Source organism: Pseudoliparis swirei, chromosome 18, assembly GCF_029220125.1.
Source record: "Pseudoliparis swirei isolate HS2019 ecotype Mariana Trench chromosome 18, NWPU_hadal_v1, whole genome shotgun sequence".
NCBI classification, from domain to species: domain Eukaryota; kingdom Metazoa; phylum Chordata; class Actinopteri; order Perciformes; family Liparidae; genus Pseudoliparis; species Pseudoliparis swirei.
In genome coordinates, this window is record NC_079405.1 from 23,217,955 (window position 1) to 23,235,306 (window position 17,352).

At 42.6% G+C, this 17,352-nt stretch overlaps 3 protein-coding genes across 4 annotated transcripts in view; 1 reads left to right on the top strand and 2 right to left on the bottom strand.

Annotated features, from left to right (window-relative positions):
* The first annotated feature begins 1,289 nt into the window (after positions 1–1,289).
* svbp (small vasohibin binding protein) lies at positions 1,290–2,979 on the top strand. Its single transcript, XM_056436719.1, has 3 exons — positions 1,290–1,413; positions 1,731–1,865; positions 1,997–2,979. The coding sequence occupies exons 2-3, from the start codon at positions 1,752–1,754 to the stop codon at positions 2,081–2,083; spliced, it is 201 nt and encodes a 66-aa protein (XP_056292694.1). The 5' UTR covers positions 1,290–1,413; positions 1,731–1,751; the 3' UTR covers positions 2,084–2,979.
* Positions 2,980–4,265: 1,286 nt separating this feature from the next.
* Positions 4,266–8,464, bottom strand: fbxo2 (F-box protein 2). Of its 2 annotated transcripts, none has more exons than XM_056436718.1 (6): positions 7,908–8,464; positions 6,874–6,931; positions 6,092–6,213; positions 5,342–5,434; positions 5,127–5,265; positions 4,266–4,883 (listed from the first exon to the last, which is right to left on the bottom strand). In XM_056436718.1, the coding sequence occupies exons 2-6, from the start codon at positions 6,880–6,882 to the stop codon at positions 4,749–4,751; spliced, it is 498 nt and encodes a 165-aa protein (XP_056292693.1). In that variant the 5' UTR covers positions 6,883–6,931; positions 7,908–8,464; the 3' UTR covers positions 4,266–4,748. The 2 variants fall into 2 exon arrangements, with proteins under 2 accessions (XP_056292693.1, XP_056292692.1); XM_056436717.1 differs by having other exon boundaries at positions 6,092–6,218.
* A 1,839-nt stretch (positions 8,465–10,303) lies between these two features.
* The window catches only part of LOC130207934 (integrin alpha-5-like), a 47,818-nt gene continuing 40,769 nt past the window's right edge, over positions 10,304–17,352 (bottom strand). Inside the window, exons 27-30 of the mRNA XM_056436716.1 lie at positions 15,622–15,735; positions 15,219–15,320; positions 15,010–15,132; positions 10,304–11,079 (exon numbers count right to left, since the gene is read on the bottom strand). Coding sequence (XP_056292691.1) covers positions 10,996–11,079; positions 15,010–15,132; positions 15,219–15,320; positions 15,622–15,735 — 423 coding nt within the window. The 3' untranslated portion in view covers positions 10,304–10,995. The remainder of the gene's footprint in view (positions 11,080–15,009; positions 15,133–15,218; positions 15,321–15,621; positions 15,736–17,352) is intronic.

The following is a 17,352-nucleotide window of genomic DNA, read 5'->3' on the forward strand; positions in this document are numbered from 1 at the left end:
ACAATTTGTGTGTGTGTGTGTGTGTGTGTGTGTGTGTGTGTGTGTGTGTGTGTGTGTGTGTGTGTGTGTGTGTGTGTGTGTGTGTGTGTGTGTGTGTGTGTGTGTGTGTGTGTGTGTGTGTGTGTGCGCGCACTCCAATTAGTATAGCTGGACTATTAGACAAGAGCGACACCTTGTGGTCAGACCCAGTGAGAAAGTAGTAGTAGATGCCTTCTGCTGCTTTCGGTGGGACCTCCCTCCACCTTGGTGGGTATACAGCCAGACATTAGATTATTTATCCTGAATGATAAATAATCAGATCCTGAATCGGTTATTTTGATAGAATGTAACTTGCTTGTAACTACATATACTGAGTGAAACCAGGTATTGTTCATGTTTCTTGATCAAATGTGTTTGTACGTTTTTTAACCAAGAGTGACTTTTTAGCGGCAATGATTGGAACTGTGTCCTCATATTGTATTGTATTTTATATATTGTTGTTGTATTTGTGTTTGTTGTTTTATGGACTCATTTGTCTGAAATAAAGATATATATATATATATAAGCAGCAACATTTCTTCCCAAATTGTAGCATTCGTGATTGAGTTTACAGAGTCCAGTGTCCACATATTTTCTGAAATAGATTGTTTGGTCATTTTAAATGAGTGGAACATGAACATTGTCTTGCAATTGATTGCACTATTTCATCCAGTCAGCTCTTTGTGTTTGATAAAGCACATTTGTATTGATGAATTGTAAAAAAGAAAAGATAACACAAATGTAAATAATAAGCAAGGCAATCTTGAAATTGCATATTGATTTGGATATTGTTGACATGATAGAAGATAGTTATATATGTGTTCTTTCTTTCTTGATTATCTGTGGGTTGAAACGAAGGAATGTGTGCTGGTGAAATAAATAATCCAGGTTTGAGAATAGAATTTAGACATCTGTATCAAGTTATCCAAATAAGAGGGAAGGGGCATTTCTGTGAGACTGCCAGAAACTGTACAACATGTTATCTCCACCTGTGTTAGGCATATTGTAGAAAGGAGAAGCAAAGGAAATGCATTGAATGGGGATGAGAGGAAGAGAGATGATTACTATACTGCAGTAGGGCTTTCGTAATCTGGGAAGAAGAAGGCTTTACACACTTCCTGCGAGCAACTTGACTGGTGGGGAACGTTTAGTTGTTAGAAACGTAGATACCGACTCAAACCAGAAGATGGCGGTATTGCAACAAAAATAATGCAATTTGCCGAAGAAGAAGACGGAAACAACAAGCCGGAACCTTTGCATTTAACTGCGAAAGTCGGATTTGTTTATTAGTAACACCGTGGGAACAGCTGTCGGCTAGGAACTACAGCTACCCTTCTGGCTAACGGAACTTTGATTGAATTATAAGACTTATTCCCGCTGTTTTACAATTCACGGGTAGGTGCACTGTTAACTAGAATAAACCCGGTTATGTAAATCGGGATGTTGGAAATAACATGAGCGTTAGCTAGGCTAGGCTAGCTAGCTGGGCCAATACCGCTATGCGAGTTTCTTAACTTATAGCTAAAGCGTAACATAATGTGTACGTAAGCCCAAATGTTCTGCAAGTTTTAAAAAACTTGTAATATAGCGTTAAACTACACATCGTGACATTGTTTTTTCAAATAAAAAAATTTAAAAGCCCTGGTCGATGACTGGTGTGTCGACTTCAGTTAAATAAGTTTAATAAGAGGTTTGTTTGTTACTCTTCCCAGGTTGATTGGAGGACTGTTGCCATGGAGCCAGCTTGCCGTAAAGACAAGCAAAAGCTGAACTCCACCCCGACCAGAGGAGACCGAGCCAGGCAGAAATCTGCACAGCAAGAGCACAAACAGCGGCAGAGAGCAGAGGTGAGCCAACGCCGACGCTGTTTACAGCTGGCAGAGGTTCTCTTCCTGTTAGTACATGTAACTCATGCCACATTTACTCCTCACTCCTATGTGATCAACTGTGTCCGCTGTCTTCCCTTGTTGACTCTCAGATTTATGCCCTGAACAAGGTGATGACGGAGTTGGAGCAGCAGCAGTTTGAGTCCTTTTGTAAACAGATGCAATCGCAAGGAGAATGATGACAGCTGCCTTCCTCTTCCGTCTGGACCAGGACCCTGCAGAAGCCCCGTGGACGCACGCTATCGCCTCCATGCAGTCAGACACTTCCGCTTATGCCGACGTTCAGCAAGACAATCGTTGCTCTTGCTGGTTTACATCCGATCCAGTAGTTATGTGTACATTTTAAATTGGAGAAGTATTTTTGGATCTTTACTGGTCAGCATTCAGTGGCTTTATTTCAGACACTTATGTACACAACTTATGTACCACATTTCAACAGTCACTGCAATGTTGCTAAAACATGTTACACAATACTATAAAAGTACAGCTATACAACTATGAAACAAACTACAGGAATATGAACACATGATCTCCTGTACAGTGGATGTATGTTCCATCAGTGTGACCAATCACATCAGGTGTGACAGGTTATTATTCACTGATGCTACATGTCTCAGAATGCTATAATTTAATGTTATTTTATGTAGTAAATGTTCAAGTGGAACTCCTCTTACGCTGTCTGGTATTTTAATTTGGATAATATTTGAATGTGATTAGAAAAATATGGAGCGCCGAAAGAAATGAGAAGACGAGTAAACTAATATCCAAAAAGGATTTATAATCTTAGAGAAACTCAGGGTTTCTTAAGCGTTTTCCTCCTCTCCGGTTGAATTAACTCAACTTTTCACTAATCCCACTTTCTGAATATACCAGAGAGTATTGTTTTTTATTAATCACCCCGATTTTTAAACGGGAACAACTGCAAGCAGAGTTTCATGTTTCAGAGATTATGTGTTAATGGTGCTCACTTCCACCACTATCTTGACTGTAAGATGTTTATATTAACTTCCACTCGCACTGAAGTTATACCTTTTTTATTTAATGCAAATAAAAAGTGAGGTTTTTTCAAGATAAATGTGTTTTTGTTTGACAGTTTCTGCATCCTATCCACATACTGAAGTAAAACGGCGTGTCCAATCTGAACTTGCTTTGTAACTATTCTTCAAATGTGGACTAAAATAGTCCTGTTAATTCAAATCCAGCTAAATGAGCCCTTTGATCAAAAGTCATCTCGAGTAACAGTACGCTCTTATTTTGAAGTAAAATGAAAGTGGTATAGAAGGCGTTGAAACCATTAGCAGCGTTCATATGATTGGAGGAGAGCTGATCATGTCATGATCCAGAGAAGATGCATGCTTGAGGACTTAAGTGAAAGTAGTAAAGGAATACTTATTGTTCATTAGTAGCCACTAGGCACTAGGCAGTACATACTGATTACCTTCGCATTGAAAATGCCGGAAGGTTATGTTTTGATCGCCGTGTATTTATTTATTTATTTATTTATTTATTTGTATGCGTGTTATTCGCAAATCTCAAAAAGTATTGAACCGAATCGCATGAAATTTGGTGGGATGATTGTTTATTATCCGGGGACCAGTTGATTAGATTTTGGGATCGATCGGGTCAAAGGTCAAAGGTCATGAACAGGTCAAAATCTTTCGCAGAACTCAAAGTATTGAACCGAATCGCATGAAATTTGGTGGGATCATTGTTTATTATCCGGGGACCAGTTGATTAGATTTTGGGATCGATCGGGTCAAAGGTCAAAGGTCATGAACAGGTCAAAATCTTTCGCAGAACTCAAAAAGTATTGAACCGAATCGCATGAAATTTGGTGGGATGATTGTTTATTATCCGGGGACCAGTTGACTAGATTTTGGGATCGATCGGGTCAAAGGTCAAGGTCAAAGGTCATGAACAGGTCAAAATTTTCTTGAATCGCCTGAAATTTGGTGGGATGATTGGTTATTATCCGGGGACCATTTGATTAGATTTTGGGATCAATCGGGTCAAAGGTCAAGGTCAAGGTCATGGAAAGGTCAAACTCTTTTTTTACCATAGCACGATACATTTTTGTCCAATTGGCATGCAACTAATGCCAAAATGTTCATAATTCAATGCCCAATCTTGTGATATGCGAAGGTATGCGCTCTACCGAGTGCCCATTCTAGTTGTATGTACTTTTATGCAGTACATAATTTATATTAATCCATCAGTCAAAATAGCTACAGTACATATATTTACTCCAGCACTGTACTGGACTTTACAAGTGGAAGTATAAAGTGGTTATTTTCAAGTGAACTACAAGTACCTTGAATCTTAAGTACATGTATTTGGACACCATCTGGACAACACAGGCAATGATGTCATTGAACATTTATTTCAGCATTTTAATTCCAATGTGAGTATTCCTCCACCCATTAATCACTGCCTTGCAAAGCTGTACTTAATTATATTTTAAAGTTAGTAAAGCCGCTCTTGTTATTCATTCTTTTGTAAGTACAGTGTTCATAGCAGCAGTGAGTTGAGGTTGGCGGTTCGATCCCCGCCCTAGTCGATGTGTCCTTGAGCAAGACACTTGACCCGGATTTAGTAGCTGCGTCTACGCTGTGTGAATGTAACATGATTGTAAGTCGCTATGGGTAAAAGCGTCAGCTAAATGACATGTGATGTAAAAACAAGTGTGAGGCTGGTTCTCTTGAAACCCGGAGACCTACACGCCACCCTGGAGTCATTACTGCACTTCTCCGTCCTCTCTCGCCCCCCCACCCGCCACCATCTGCCTAATGGTGTTTAGAACTACGTGGTTCCACTTCTCCTTTTTGCTCCCCGTTTTCCTCTCGTTCAGGCCTCGATCGTAACGGAGCTTCCGGTGACCCGGACGCCGAACCAACCGTCCCAGTACTTGGTGTCTTGTCCTCCGTGTTCGAAGGTGATGAAACGCACTCCGGGGCCGTAGTCGGTAAATGTATGGCTGACCTGGAAAACATACACGGAGAGAGAAAGGGAGAGAGACAACCACTGTGATCTGTACAGTCGAATGTTATTGTGGGTGTAGAAGAACGACGGCGTCAGCCATGACCTTTCTGAACCTTGGCCTCGTCGACCTTTTAATCCGGACCACGATGTTTCTCTGAACTTAACTCCTCGAGCCAAACGCGTTCACACAATTGTGATTCTGCTGATCCCCCCCCACCCCCCCCCTCACCCACACCCGCGTACCTGCTTCCAGGAGCAGTCGTCAGTGTCGGGGTCAAGGGTCACCGGCTCGTGTGTGAACTCCTGTACGACCTCTTGGTTCTCGTCCAGCAGATTCACGGATAGTTGGTAGGTGCAGCCACAATCCGTCCTGCCGCAGTACCTGCGCAACAAGACGTCCGTTAACCAGTGGCGGGCGCCGCTGACGGAAGGCGTGCGCGTGAGTCCACTCGTCTCACCAGTCATCCACTGTGACGGCCGGCTGAGCGTCCAGCTGTTCGCTGGAGTAATCCTCCGCTAACAGGTCGATCACCTGCCTCTTCAGACACATCCTAGAGGAACACGCTATGGATTATGCATGGGTTGGAGAGAAGGTGCTAACTCATTTTGAAAAGAAAATATTGAATTATTAAATGGATGAGAAATAATTATACATCCTGAAATATATAGAATTGATAATGGATAATTTGGGGGAAATTATATATATATTTTTATACTTGACCTTTATTGTCATCTTTAAAAAAACAATAACATTTGAAATGTGTGATAATATTGGAAAATCAAACTCAAAGATCACCTTTAATTCATACATTAATAATAATTCTCCTTTAAAAAAATCCCGGTTTAACTTATTTTAAGTTTTCAAAGCTGAATTTCTTTGAATTATAAATCAACATCTACAACAACTCTTCCCCATCGTGTGAGGGACTGCTTATTGATCCATAACACCATCATTTTAACTTAATCTGCATAATAATATTGTATATTTTATACTTTCATAGATATGAGAGATTCAAATTCGTTGGGATTATAGTTCCAACTTAATAAATGTTTTTCTAGATTCCTTTTTCCTCCTTATAACTATCTTCTAAAGCAGTTTGTATTATATATTATATTATTTAATTATATTACATATTGAATTAGGAATGTGGCTTATAACCATGTACAGAAGGCCCGTAGATACAAAGTGCCGCTGGGTACACACTCACTCGAAGGAGGTTGCAAAGTACGTGGTCACTCCGTCCACGCAGAAGTCGTACCCGCAGCCTCCCGGCATGTCCTCCACCTTCCACTGACTCCCACCGTTCTCCGTCAGGTCCCAGAATTCCAACTGCTCTGGGGGGGGAAATGCACAATCTCTCAGGCTGCCAATGGCAGCATTGTGTGCTTTCTACCATGTACAGTATCACGTTCTTTACTGAGTCGAGTTCTAATGCACTAAAGTGGAATGAGAATGTTGAACTATAAAGTGGTAATTAAAAGCGAGTGGTTTCTATTTAGATTAAAGAGAAGCTATTTACAGTCAGAGATGCTTGTGTGCACAGATTAGCAGATGGATGTTTGTCCACTTGCTAAACTCCCCATACAGCAGGGGGGGGGGGGGGGGAGGGGCCTGACTCAACTTTTTCTTAAACCAACCAGTGAGTCTTCATCATTTTTAAGTCTTTATTCGTTATTTGGTTTCGGAATGGGCTCAGTGTCGGCACTTGTAAAAACATTTTTTTTTTAACGACCACTACAACTGCACTTTTCGCCAACCTACAAGTACCAGTGGGTGTTTTCCATCCTCAGTAATAAGCACGTGGCGGCTTGGGACACCACAATGACGCAAAGAAGACGCCACACCAAGAAATTTAGATTTAGTTGAAGAATCCGATTTGATTTTCACCTTGTTTCATACTTTGGAAAGTGTAGGGGACACACACATATATACATATATATATATATATATGTGTGTATATAATGATAACATTTCCACATGACCTCTTACCTTCCCCATTGGGATTCTTCAGCAGGTTTTTGCCCATGATGACTTGTTTAGGCAGAGCCTGCAGAAAGAAGAAACAGAAGTCAGATCAATACAGTCTCTGCTGCAGTTTTTATTGGGCGGTCTGGATCCCATCCGCCCGGCTCCACATTGGTTTGTCACCACGTCAGTGGCATTGTTTTCACCTTGCGAGCGTCAGAGGACTTTGCGGAGGTCTTATATTTCTGTCATTGTATCGATTTGCATCACAACCATGCAAAAGATGCAGTGAGGAAACTATTGCAGGAGCGTGACGTCAAGATTAAAAGAAAGGCCGAATTTGAAATGTTTGAGACCTTCAAATCAACAAGAAATCCCCGGAGCCACACACCACTTGGATATTGACCGGACGCGGTTTGGGGTCCAGCAGGATTGAAAAAAAGAAGCAGCTCATGGGAAGTCCTACCCCACAACACTAATACCCCGTCTGCTGACTCACAGCACAACAGATGAACATGCTGAAGAGGAAGTATACACCTGTCATGAGTCAGCAGGAGAACAACTCAGCACGTTGCCGTGGTAACCAGTGGGTCGAGGGTCCGTTTTGTTGGTGTCAAGTTGTCAACATAGGAAAAGTTATATAATTTCCTTTGAACTTTTTCGAGACCATACCCTCTCATGTGTAGTGTACATAGCAACTCCAAAATATTCCTATTCTTTCTTAATTTCCATCAATTTCTGTTCCTTTGTGCCCAACTTTTGTTTACTTCACGGTTTGTGTACATTTAATAAAGTCAACCACAAATGCCGTGTCTGCGTCCCAGGGTACAGATATATGATTCTGGACTACCTCTGTGACTTAGTTGCACATTTGTCCTGCGTTTCAAGGCTCACCGAGGCTACGCACACAAACAGCTGAGTCATCTGCCCCTGCAGACTCAAATTCAGAGGCATAAAAGGGGCAGTACATGCACGTTAACGTCATGCCCTATTTTTTAAAAGACCCATTCAGATTTAGACACAGTCTAAATACAAAAAGGGGAAAACATGTTACTCACAGTCGGTGGGAAGCCGAGTGCAGTCTTCTGTTTCGTCCGTGTCCTCCTCTGTTACACTTGAGCTCCTCTGCAGCATAAAGCACCCTGGTGATAGAGCAGCTTTTATAGCTGGGAGGCACACAAACACACACACACACATTGACGGAGGGAGAGAGAGAGGGAGAGAGGGAGGAGAGGCTCAAAACATCCGATCTGCGGGCCGGGGGAAAGCATCCATCCAGCAGAACTCCACATGCACACAGTCAGCACTAATGTCAGTGAGAGCAAACGCATCAACACCATCAGTGGAAGGAAACGGGCTCTTCTTTGCAGTTTATGTTGCACATGTTAACAGCGCTGTCACGATACAATGAGATGTAGTCATTTATAAAACATGTCATATGTCATAAAAATGTCATAGTGTAGCAAGTCGAAGAAAAACATGAAAAAGTCATTGAATATGTTGGGAAACCATTTTTTTGTTATAAAAAAAACAAACATAGTATACTACGAAAAACAATCTGAAGATGAATCCTAAAAAGATATTAGATTGATTGCCAATTTAAAAAAAGGAAAATGTATTGTGTGTCATGAAAGCTAGCACCGTAATGTTTAAAAAGTCATCGTGTCATGGAAAAAGTAAAAGGTTTCAAAAAACTTATTGAAAAGAACAGTAGGCCTATGTCCCAAAAGTCATAGTTTATTTTGTCAAGTAGACATGAACATGGCATGGTGTCGTCAAGGGGTCGGCCACTCGCCGCTCTTCAGCCCCTCTGATGCGTCTCCCTGAGGCTTTGACAACAAAAGAAGTTATATATATATATTTATTCATGTTTTGCCCAGTGGACAATCATTCAAAGGGAACACCTCTTATCTTTGAATTTGAGCTATTACTGTGTCACTGGAAGGAAAAAAACTGTAATATTTGTTTAACTAATATGTGCCTCACATTTTATTACGTCGCTGTCAAGGGTCTTTCCCTGCAGGTGGCCCATGATATGCAGAACCCCGCCTTCGTTAAACTGTCAATGGATAAATAAATAAAAGATGTTTGTGTTTCTATGTAGTCATGTTGTGTCTCCATAGTCATGTTGTGTCTCTTTGTAGTCATTTTGTGTCTCTTTGTAGTCATGGTGTGTCTCTTTGTGGTCACTTTGAGTCTCTTAGTAGTTGTTTTGTGTCTCTTTGTAGTCATGGTGTGTCTCTTTGTGGTCACTTTGAGTCTCTTTGTAGTTATGGTGTGTCTCTTTGTAGTCACTTTGAGTCTCTTAGTAGTTATTTTGTGTCTCTTTGTAGTCATGGTGTGTCTCTTTGTGGTCACTTTGAGTCTCTTTGTAGTCATGGTGAGTTTCTCCGTGGTCACTTTGAGTCTCTTAGTAGTTGTTTTGTGTCTTTGTAGTCATGGTGTGTCTCTTTGTGGTCACTTTGATTATCTTAGTGGTTGTTTTGTGTCTTTGTAGTCATGGTGTGTCTCTTTTGTAGTCATGGTTTGTCTCTTTGTAGTCGTTTTGTGTTTCTTTGTAGTCGTGTGTTTCTTTGTGGTCATGGTGTGTCACAGTGTGTTTGCACTGGTAGTAATATGCTACTTACATATTTTTACTAAAGTAAGACTCTGAGGACTATGTCAGTGTACTTTTGCTCCTTTTAGGGATCTGAGGACACCTTCCACCACCAAAGAAGGCAATCTAATCTTATCTGATTAATTACCAAGTTTCAGGCAATAAAAGTGTCTCCTGTTATTAATTTATTAAATATATATAATTAATACACCTTAATATTTAGTAATGGATACCGAGATTTGCCGAGTTTTATGTCTGTGGTTTTGGAAAACGTGTGGAAACGATTGTGGAAAGACTAAAAGTTACAAACTTTTGTGTTTGCACCCAAAGGCATCAGAGGACAAGCTTTGTATACCAGTTGTAACATATTGCAGAGGGAGGAAATAGTCATGTACTCAGCAAAGTAATGCAGTTTTTTTGGGGTTACCAATGAAAAACACAGTTATATACAGGACTGTCTCAGAAAATTAGAATATTGTGATAAAGTTCTTTATTTTCTGTAATGCAATTAAAAAATTATTAAATATTAAAAGAATAAAAGGCTTGCAATATTTCAGTTGATTTGTAATGAATCCAGAATGCATGACATTTTTGTTTTTTTAATTGCATTACAGAAAATAAAGAACTTTATCACAATATTCTAATTTTCTGAGACAGTCCTGTATATGAATGCAAAGAAACAGTATTCGTCAGATCGAAAAAAGAAAAGTATCTGGGCTGTCCAGACTAGAATGGCTATGATGCTGCTGTTAATCTGATAACATATACAGTCTGAAAGAAAGAACAGAAACATCTTTGGTTACTGCACTTTTGATCTCTGAAAGTTTTCACAAGTAGCACGTAGATAACTTTGTTGGCGAGTATACAAAATGATGCTTTTATTCTGGGCCACAACACCAATGGGTCACAACGCAATGAACACATGACATACAACACGACATACACAACAAAACCTCCCAATATGGGAGAGGGTTAGTTCAAGTTAAGTGTCGTAGTTTCATCAGGATTGTCCTGCAGACGGCACAGTGCAACATTCAACAACCACAAAGGGAAAACACTGTGCCATAAATAAAGAGTGGTGGATGAGTCACACAAAGACATATTGAACTCCGGGAATTGCAAACATGGCTTGAATGCACCTTTTAGGCATGCAGAAATACTGTAGCGTTAGTGCCTTTTGTTGGAGGTGCATTTATTTTCCTGTATTGATGTAGGCCGTGAAGTTCTAATCCTTTCCGGGTCAACAAGATGCGAGGAGTAAATTCCAAACGAAGCATTTTTTTCCCGCAGAGATGAGCTTCTTACAAGGCGAACCCCTCGTTGGCGTCGTGTCTGAATCAGCAGTTCATGTTCGACCACACGACCCTTGGCGGTCTTTCCTGCTTTGGCTTTCTGCCACCGGTCCGGTAATGCAGCGCCCAGAGCTGTCCGTTCATAAAGGGGTTGCCTGCCTGCTTTCCCCCCCCCCCCCCATTAGCTAGTTTCCTTATTTGTTTGGCAAAAGAGAGAGACGAGGATTCCAGTTCTCTGGAGCAGCTGCAGGGGAGGATCTAGGCTTCAGAGGACGCCTGGGGTCTGAGCTGGGCCTTCTCCATGGTGGTGCCGTACGGGTCGGACCGTTTAAAGAAGCCCATCTGGAGTGAAACATGGAGAGAGGAAGATTAGATACGACTCAATCGGACCAACTGCGGGGAGCTATGTGTAGAAAGTAGACTATTCACAGGTTTTACACGCTTGTCTACATAACACATTGTACAGATTGAAGTTTTGCAAAAAAACTACTACTACATTTCTGATGTTGGTCTTCGTGGCCTGGTGATCAGTTTATTTCTATTAAATTCCAATCTCTTTGAGCTAAAAGATATTTTATCAATAAATTGCTAAAACGTCATCCCAAATCGCACGGACAGAGTATGAGACAATGTAAAAAGTCCCCCACCCATGTCGGAGCGAGATGCTTGGAACAAGGCCACTCGAATGTTTTTGTAGTTGTTTTGTGTCTTTTTCTCTGGATGTTTGTGCATCTCTTTGTGGATAGTATTTGTCTCTTTGTAGACAGTATTTGTCTCTTTAGTGGTTATACATCTCTTTGTGGACAGTATTTGTCTCTTTGTAGTGGTTATACGTCTCTTTGTTGCTAGTGTTTGTGACTTTGTGGCAGTTTTGCCTCAAGTCCTGATTTTATATTTGAACAAAACATATCTTTATTTTAGTGCTGTGAAAAATAACGCGTTAACTCAGTTAATCCAATTACAGGTTTAACTAGTTTTGTTTTTTTACGCATTTAACGCATGCGCAGAATGAGCTTCCAATCCGTCTGTTGTTGGTCGTCGGGACGAAAAAAAAGTCACTTGCAAAATGAGCTTCCAATACACCACTTCAATCTGAACTCTGTCCGCTCTCATGCAGACGGTCTGTTCATCGGTAATGATCCTTCCGCAGAGTTCACCTACGGAAACCTTGTTACGACTTTTACTTCCTGTAGATCAGGGTCTCAACACGTCGATCGCGACCTGCCAGTCGATCGCGGCGTAGTGTCGGTAGATCGCATGACATTAAAAAGATTGGCCCGCCCCCTGACATGTTCTCTAGAGCACGTCTTTGTTCTTTTATTAAACTAAACGTCTGTTGTTGATCGTATCTCCACAGCAGCATGTCATTTCTGTCTCTTCGCGTTGCGTTAACACTTATCGATCTCCGTCTGGCGCGCCACAGAGCTCCGTGCGCGCGCATCGGGACCGAGCAAAAAAAGTCACTTGTCAATCTGTCCACCTTTAGATTGTATCATGGTGGAGTTAATGGTTGACAAACAAGAGAAAAATGCTCTGTTTAACCCTCCTGTTACCTTTACATTTACTAACATATTTTACCCTCGGGGTCAATTTGACCCCAGCAATTAAAACCTCCAGAAAATTATTAGAATTAATATTGTTTCCAAAGTTTAAGTGTGAGGTACTTTATGTTTGTTTGTTGACTACCTAAATAGCCCTTTAAATAAATAAAAAAGTTGATATTTCTGATATGTTTGACACAGTGAAAAACAGCCTGGGGTCAAATTGACCCCAAAGAACGAGAGAGGGCGAGTGCAATCACTGGCACCGACAACTCACTGGCAACTCACTGGCACCTCACTGGCACCTCACTGGCAACTCACTGGCACCTCACTGGCACCTCAGTGGCACCTCAGTGGCAAGTCTGTGGCAAGTGCCACAGACTTGCATAGATAATGTATTTTTTTAGACTTACTTAAAATATGCAATACGATATTGCTGTACAATACTGCTGTACTATATTGAATATTGTTTTGCTACTACTACGTTTCACTTCGTAATATATAACACTTATATACCATGATATGTATAATGTACCCGCCTTTCTTTAATAATAAAAAATATATAATTATTTTTTTTACCATGTCATACTGTTATACCTCCATGAAATTCTCCTTTGAGGAGATGCCACTGTTAGTCTAAAGTTTAAGCACTGGCACTCAGTGACACTTGCCGGCACTTGCCATCAGTTGCCAGCAGTTGCCAGCAATTGCCAGCAGATGCCACTACTAGTCAAAAAGTGCCACTACTAGTTAAAAAGTGCCACTACTAGTTAAAAAGTGCCACTACTAGTCAAAAAGTGCCAGCAGACGGAGGGTCGGCCGCAGTGACGAGTCTGCGACGATTTAGTGACAAGCTTCACTGAAGTGCCCGGACAGCGGAAGAAATCACTTTCATGATCACAGAATGGAGGAGCTGCGGTTTAGCTAGATAGATAGATAGATAGATAGATAAAATAGCTAGATACACAGATGGATATATATATATATATATAGTGTCTTTTTGTAGACACTTACTTACAATATGCGATAGTGCTGTACATTACTGCTGTACTATATTTAATATTGTTTTGCTTCTACTACGTTTCACTTCGTAATATATTGTAGCGACCCTGTGAAGTGGCTGTCAATCAAAGTGTGGCACCGTGCATGCTGGTCGAGGGGGCGTGCCTGTGATTGGCGGAGTAGAGGGAGGCGGGGTTAACCTGTCGGAAAACGGGAGTTAAGGGTGGTTGACGGGAACCGTTGTTGTTGACTTTCGACCTGCTAAGCTGAGAGGAACACGCTGTATGTGTTGGTGGATGCCCAATAAAGGGAGGATTAATAACGTCGTCCCGTCTCCGTGTCATCAGTGCCATAACGTCCGAGACGTTACAATATCATGGTATATAAGTGTAATAGATTACGAAGTGAAACGTAGTAGTAGCAAAACAATATTAAATATAGTACAGCAGTAATGTACAGCACTATCTTATTGCATATTGTCAGTAAGTGTCTACAAAAAGACACTAATTAATATATATATATATATTAATTAGTGTCTTTTTTATATATATATATACACACACATCCATCTGTGTATCTAGCTATTTTAGCTATCTATCTATCTAGCTAAACCGCAGCTCCTCCATTTTGTGATCATGAAAGTGATTTCTTCCGCTGTCCGGGCACTTCAGTGAAGCTTGTCACTAAATCGTCGCAGACTCGTCACTGCGGCCGACCCTCCGCCTGCTGGCACTTTTTGGCTAGTAGTGGCACTTTTAACTAGTAGTGGCACTTTTAACCAGTAGTGGCACTTTTGACTAGTAGTGGCATCTGCTGGCAACTGCTGGCAACTGCTGGCAACTGATGGCAAGTGCCGGCAAGTGTCACTGAGTGCCAGTGCTTAAACTTTAGACTAACAGTGGCATCTCCTCAAAGGAGAATTTCATGGCGGTATAACAGTATGACATGGTAAAAAAAATAATTATATATTTTTTATTATTAAAGAAAGGCGGGTACATTATACATATCATGGTATATAAGTGTTATATATTACGAAGTGAAACGTAGTAGTAGCAAAACAATATTCAATATAGTACAGCAGTATTGTACAGCAATATCGTATTGCATATTTTAAGTAAGTCTAAAAAAATACATTATCTATGCAAGTCTGTGGCACTTGCCACAGACTTGCCAGTGAGGTGCCAGTGAGGTGCCAGTGAGATGCCAGTGAGTTGCCAGTGAGGTGCCAGTGAGGTGCCAGTGAGTTGCCATTGAGGTGCCAGTGAGTTGCCAGTGAGGTGCCAGTGAGTTGCCAGTGAGGTGCCAGTGAGTTGTCGCTGAGTACTGGCACCGAGCGGCACTTGCCACAGACTTGCCACTGAGGTGCCACTGAGTGCCAGCGTCGCTAGGGGGATCTCGCCCCTACTGCAAAGAACACCGACATTAAACATTGAATGGGGTCAAATTGACCCGAAAGGTAACAGGAGGGTTAAACATTCTGTTTAGGATGAAGATGTATTAATGTTCCATATGGAAGAAAACTGCTAAATAACTGCTAAGTTGCAGCACCATTGTATAGAAGAATGTATAAATGTATATATCCGTCTTTTGTCATAAATCTCTATGTTCTCACAAAATATACCGAGAATATCGGTAATATGTGATTAATCATGATTAATCCACAAAAACCTGTGATTAACCCGATTAAAAATTGTAATCGTTTCACAGCCCTACTTTATTTGCATTGTACCTTGTATAGTAGATATATGAGCAGGGCGAGCAACAACAACCCAGCTAGAATAGCCAGGATGATGATCCACACTGGAACGGGGAACGGATTGTCCGGCTTGTTCCACAGCACGGTCGTCACCACCTGAACGACAGGAAACCACAGCGATCAGATGATGTGTACCATTTTCACCGACATTTAAACATAACATTTAACCCAGAGAAAGTTACCTTTTTGGATCCTGATGGCTTGAATTTGGGAGCAATGGAATATGGCATTCTGTCCACCTTGTACTGGACAGAGCACTCTAGAACATACTGCTTATAGGCCCTCTGTGGACAAGCAAACAAACATTTAAAAAAAAGGGCTTATAAACAAAAGGCCTGAACGCTGCCAGTATCTTAAAGGGACAGTGCACTTCAAAAATGCATATTTCTTATATCCTTTACATGTCCCCACTGCAGGACTAATACAGGATTATCTTATCTTATCTTATATACGGGCTATTATGAATTGTGTGGTAAATACTATATAGAATTAGTATGCGTTAGGACGCACATCAGTAAGTGTAGTTTGAGGACCTGGCCGACAGAGGGCAGTACAAGACCATGGATTGGCCCGTTATTGCCTCACCTCGATGAAGGTCTCGGCCCACAGTCTGGAGCGCAAAGTCAGGATGACGTTGGCGCCTTTCTCCAGCAGCCCAACGTGACACTGCAGCAGCCAGCACTCCACCGTCGAGCACGTCTGCGTAGAGAGACAAAGCCACCGTCACACACACACACAAACACACACACAGTGCCAGATTTGTTTAGTTGCCTATTTTGTGGTGCCCCCTCAGGACTTGGTGCCCTACGCACAGCGCGTAAAACACAGCCCCAGCAGCACGAGTCATTGTCATAATAACTGACTGGTTTGGAAATCATCAAATATAAAAGGACATTTCAGTACGGGAACAATAGACTTGAATAGAATAGCCTTTGCGTGCTGATCTTTAAAAAAAAAAGCCCTTATCAAAATATACTGTATTGTAGCGACCCTGTGAAGTGGCTGTCAAGCAGTGTGGCACCGTGCGTGCTGGTCGAGGGGGCAGGCCATGTGCCGCAGGCGAGTGCCGCTACTGCGAGCGGAGAGAGACTCGTGAGAAGGAACTGCGTGAAGAGGAAGGAGACTGTGCTGCAGTTCGTCGGTTGGAGGAGTTTGTATGCCGAGAGCTGCAGACGGTGGACTTGGCAGAGTGGAAACAACACCAAGAACAGGATGCAGACCTACAGCCGGCACTACGGTGGTTGGAGGCACAGCGGAGGCCACCGTGGGAAGAGGTGGCCGTGTTCTCCAAAGCAACCAAAGGTCTGTGGTCTCAGTTCGGGTCTCTGCGCCTGTCTCAGGGCGTGCTGCAGCGGGCATGGAAGGAGCCAGCAACGGGAGAGGAAAAGTGGCAGATGGTGGTCCCCAAGGACTTACGGGATGCGGTGCTTGAAGCCATGCATGGAGCTGCAGGTTCTGGACATTTTGGGGTTTCTAAAACACTGCGGCGTCTCCGGAAGGGCTTCTACTGGGGCCAGTGCAGGAGGGACGTGGAAGACTTTTGCCGCCGTTGTGACCCCTGTATGGCACGGAAAGATCCCCCAGGTCGCTCTCACGCTCCACTGCAGCAGTTTCCAGTTGGGGCACCGATGGAAAGGGTGGCCGTGGATGTGGTGGGTCCGCTGCCGTGCTCAGATGGAGGAAATCGGTATGTTCTCACCGCCATAGACTACTTCACAAAATGGCCAGAGGCGTATGCTATCCCAGACCAGGAGGCAGAGACGGTCGTAGAAGCCCTGGTTGGAGGCATGTTCAGCCGGTTCGGAGTACCGGAGACTATTCACAGTGACCAAGGGAGGAACTTTGAGTCGCGGGTGTTTGCTGCCATGTGCGAACACCTGGGCATGCACAAGACACGCACCTCCCCCCTGCGTCCTCAGAGTGACGGGTTGGTGGAAAGATTCCATCGCACCATGGGCCAGCAGCTTGCCATCCTCACTTCGCAACACCAGCGCGATTGGGACAAGCATTTGCCTTTGGTGCTCATGGCATGTCGCTCTGCAGTTCAAGAGACCTCATCCTGTACACCTGCGCTGCTCATGCTGGGGAGAGAACTCCGCACCCCAGCAGAATTGACTTTTGGACGGCCCCCTGATTGCGCAGACACCCCCCCAGGGCCTGAGTACGCCAGGAGACTGCAGGACCGCCTAGAAGTGGCCCATGCTTTTGCTCGAAAACAGCAACTGAGTGCAGGTGTGAGACAAAAACGCAACTACGACGTGAGAGAAAAAGGAAGGCACTTTCAGGCTGGAGAACTGGTTTGGGTCTACAACCCTG

Excerpts from the sequence above, each read along its gene's own strand:
- svbp (XM_056436719.1), top strand. The coding sequence starts at position 1,752 with ATGGAGCCAGCTTGCCGTAAAGACAAGCAAAAGCTGAACTCCACCCCG. Across the intron at positions 1,866-1,996 it reads AACAGCGGCAGAGAGCAGAG|ATTTATGCCCTGAACAAGGT; the intron begins GTGAGCCAACGC and ends GTTGACTCTCAG.
- fbxo2 (XM_056436717.1), bottom strand. The coding sequence starts at position 6,910 with ATGGGCAAAAACCTGCTGAAGAATCCCAATGGGGAAG. Across the intron at positions 5,266-5,341 it reads GCCGTCACAGTGGATGACTG|GTACTGCGGCAGGACGGATT; the intron begins GTGAGACGAGTG and ends CTTGTTGCGCAG. Across the intron at positions 4,884-5,126 it reads ACGACTGCTCCTGGAAGCAG|GTCAGCCATACATTTACCGA; the intron begins GTACGCGGGTGT and ends TATGTTTTCCAG.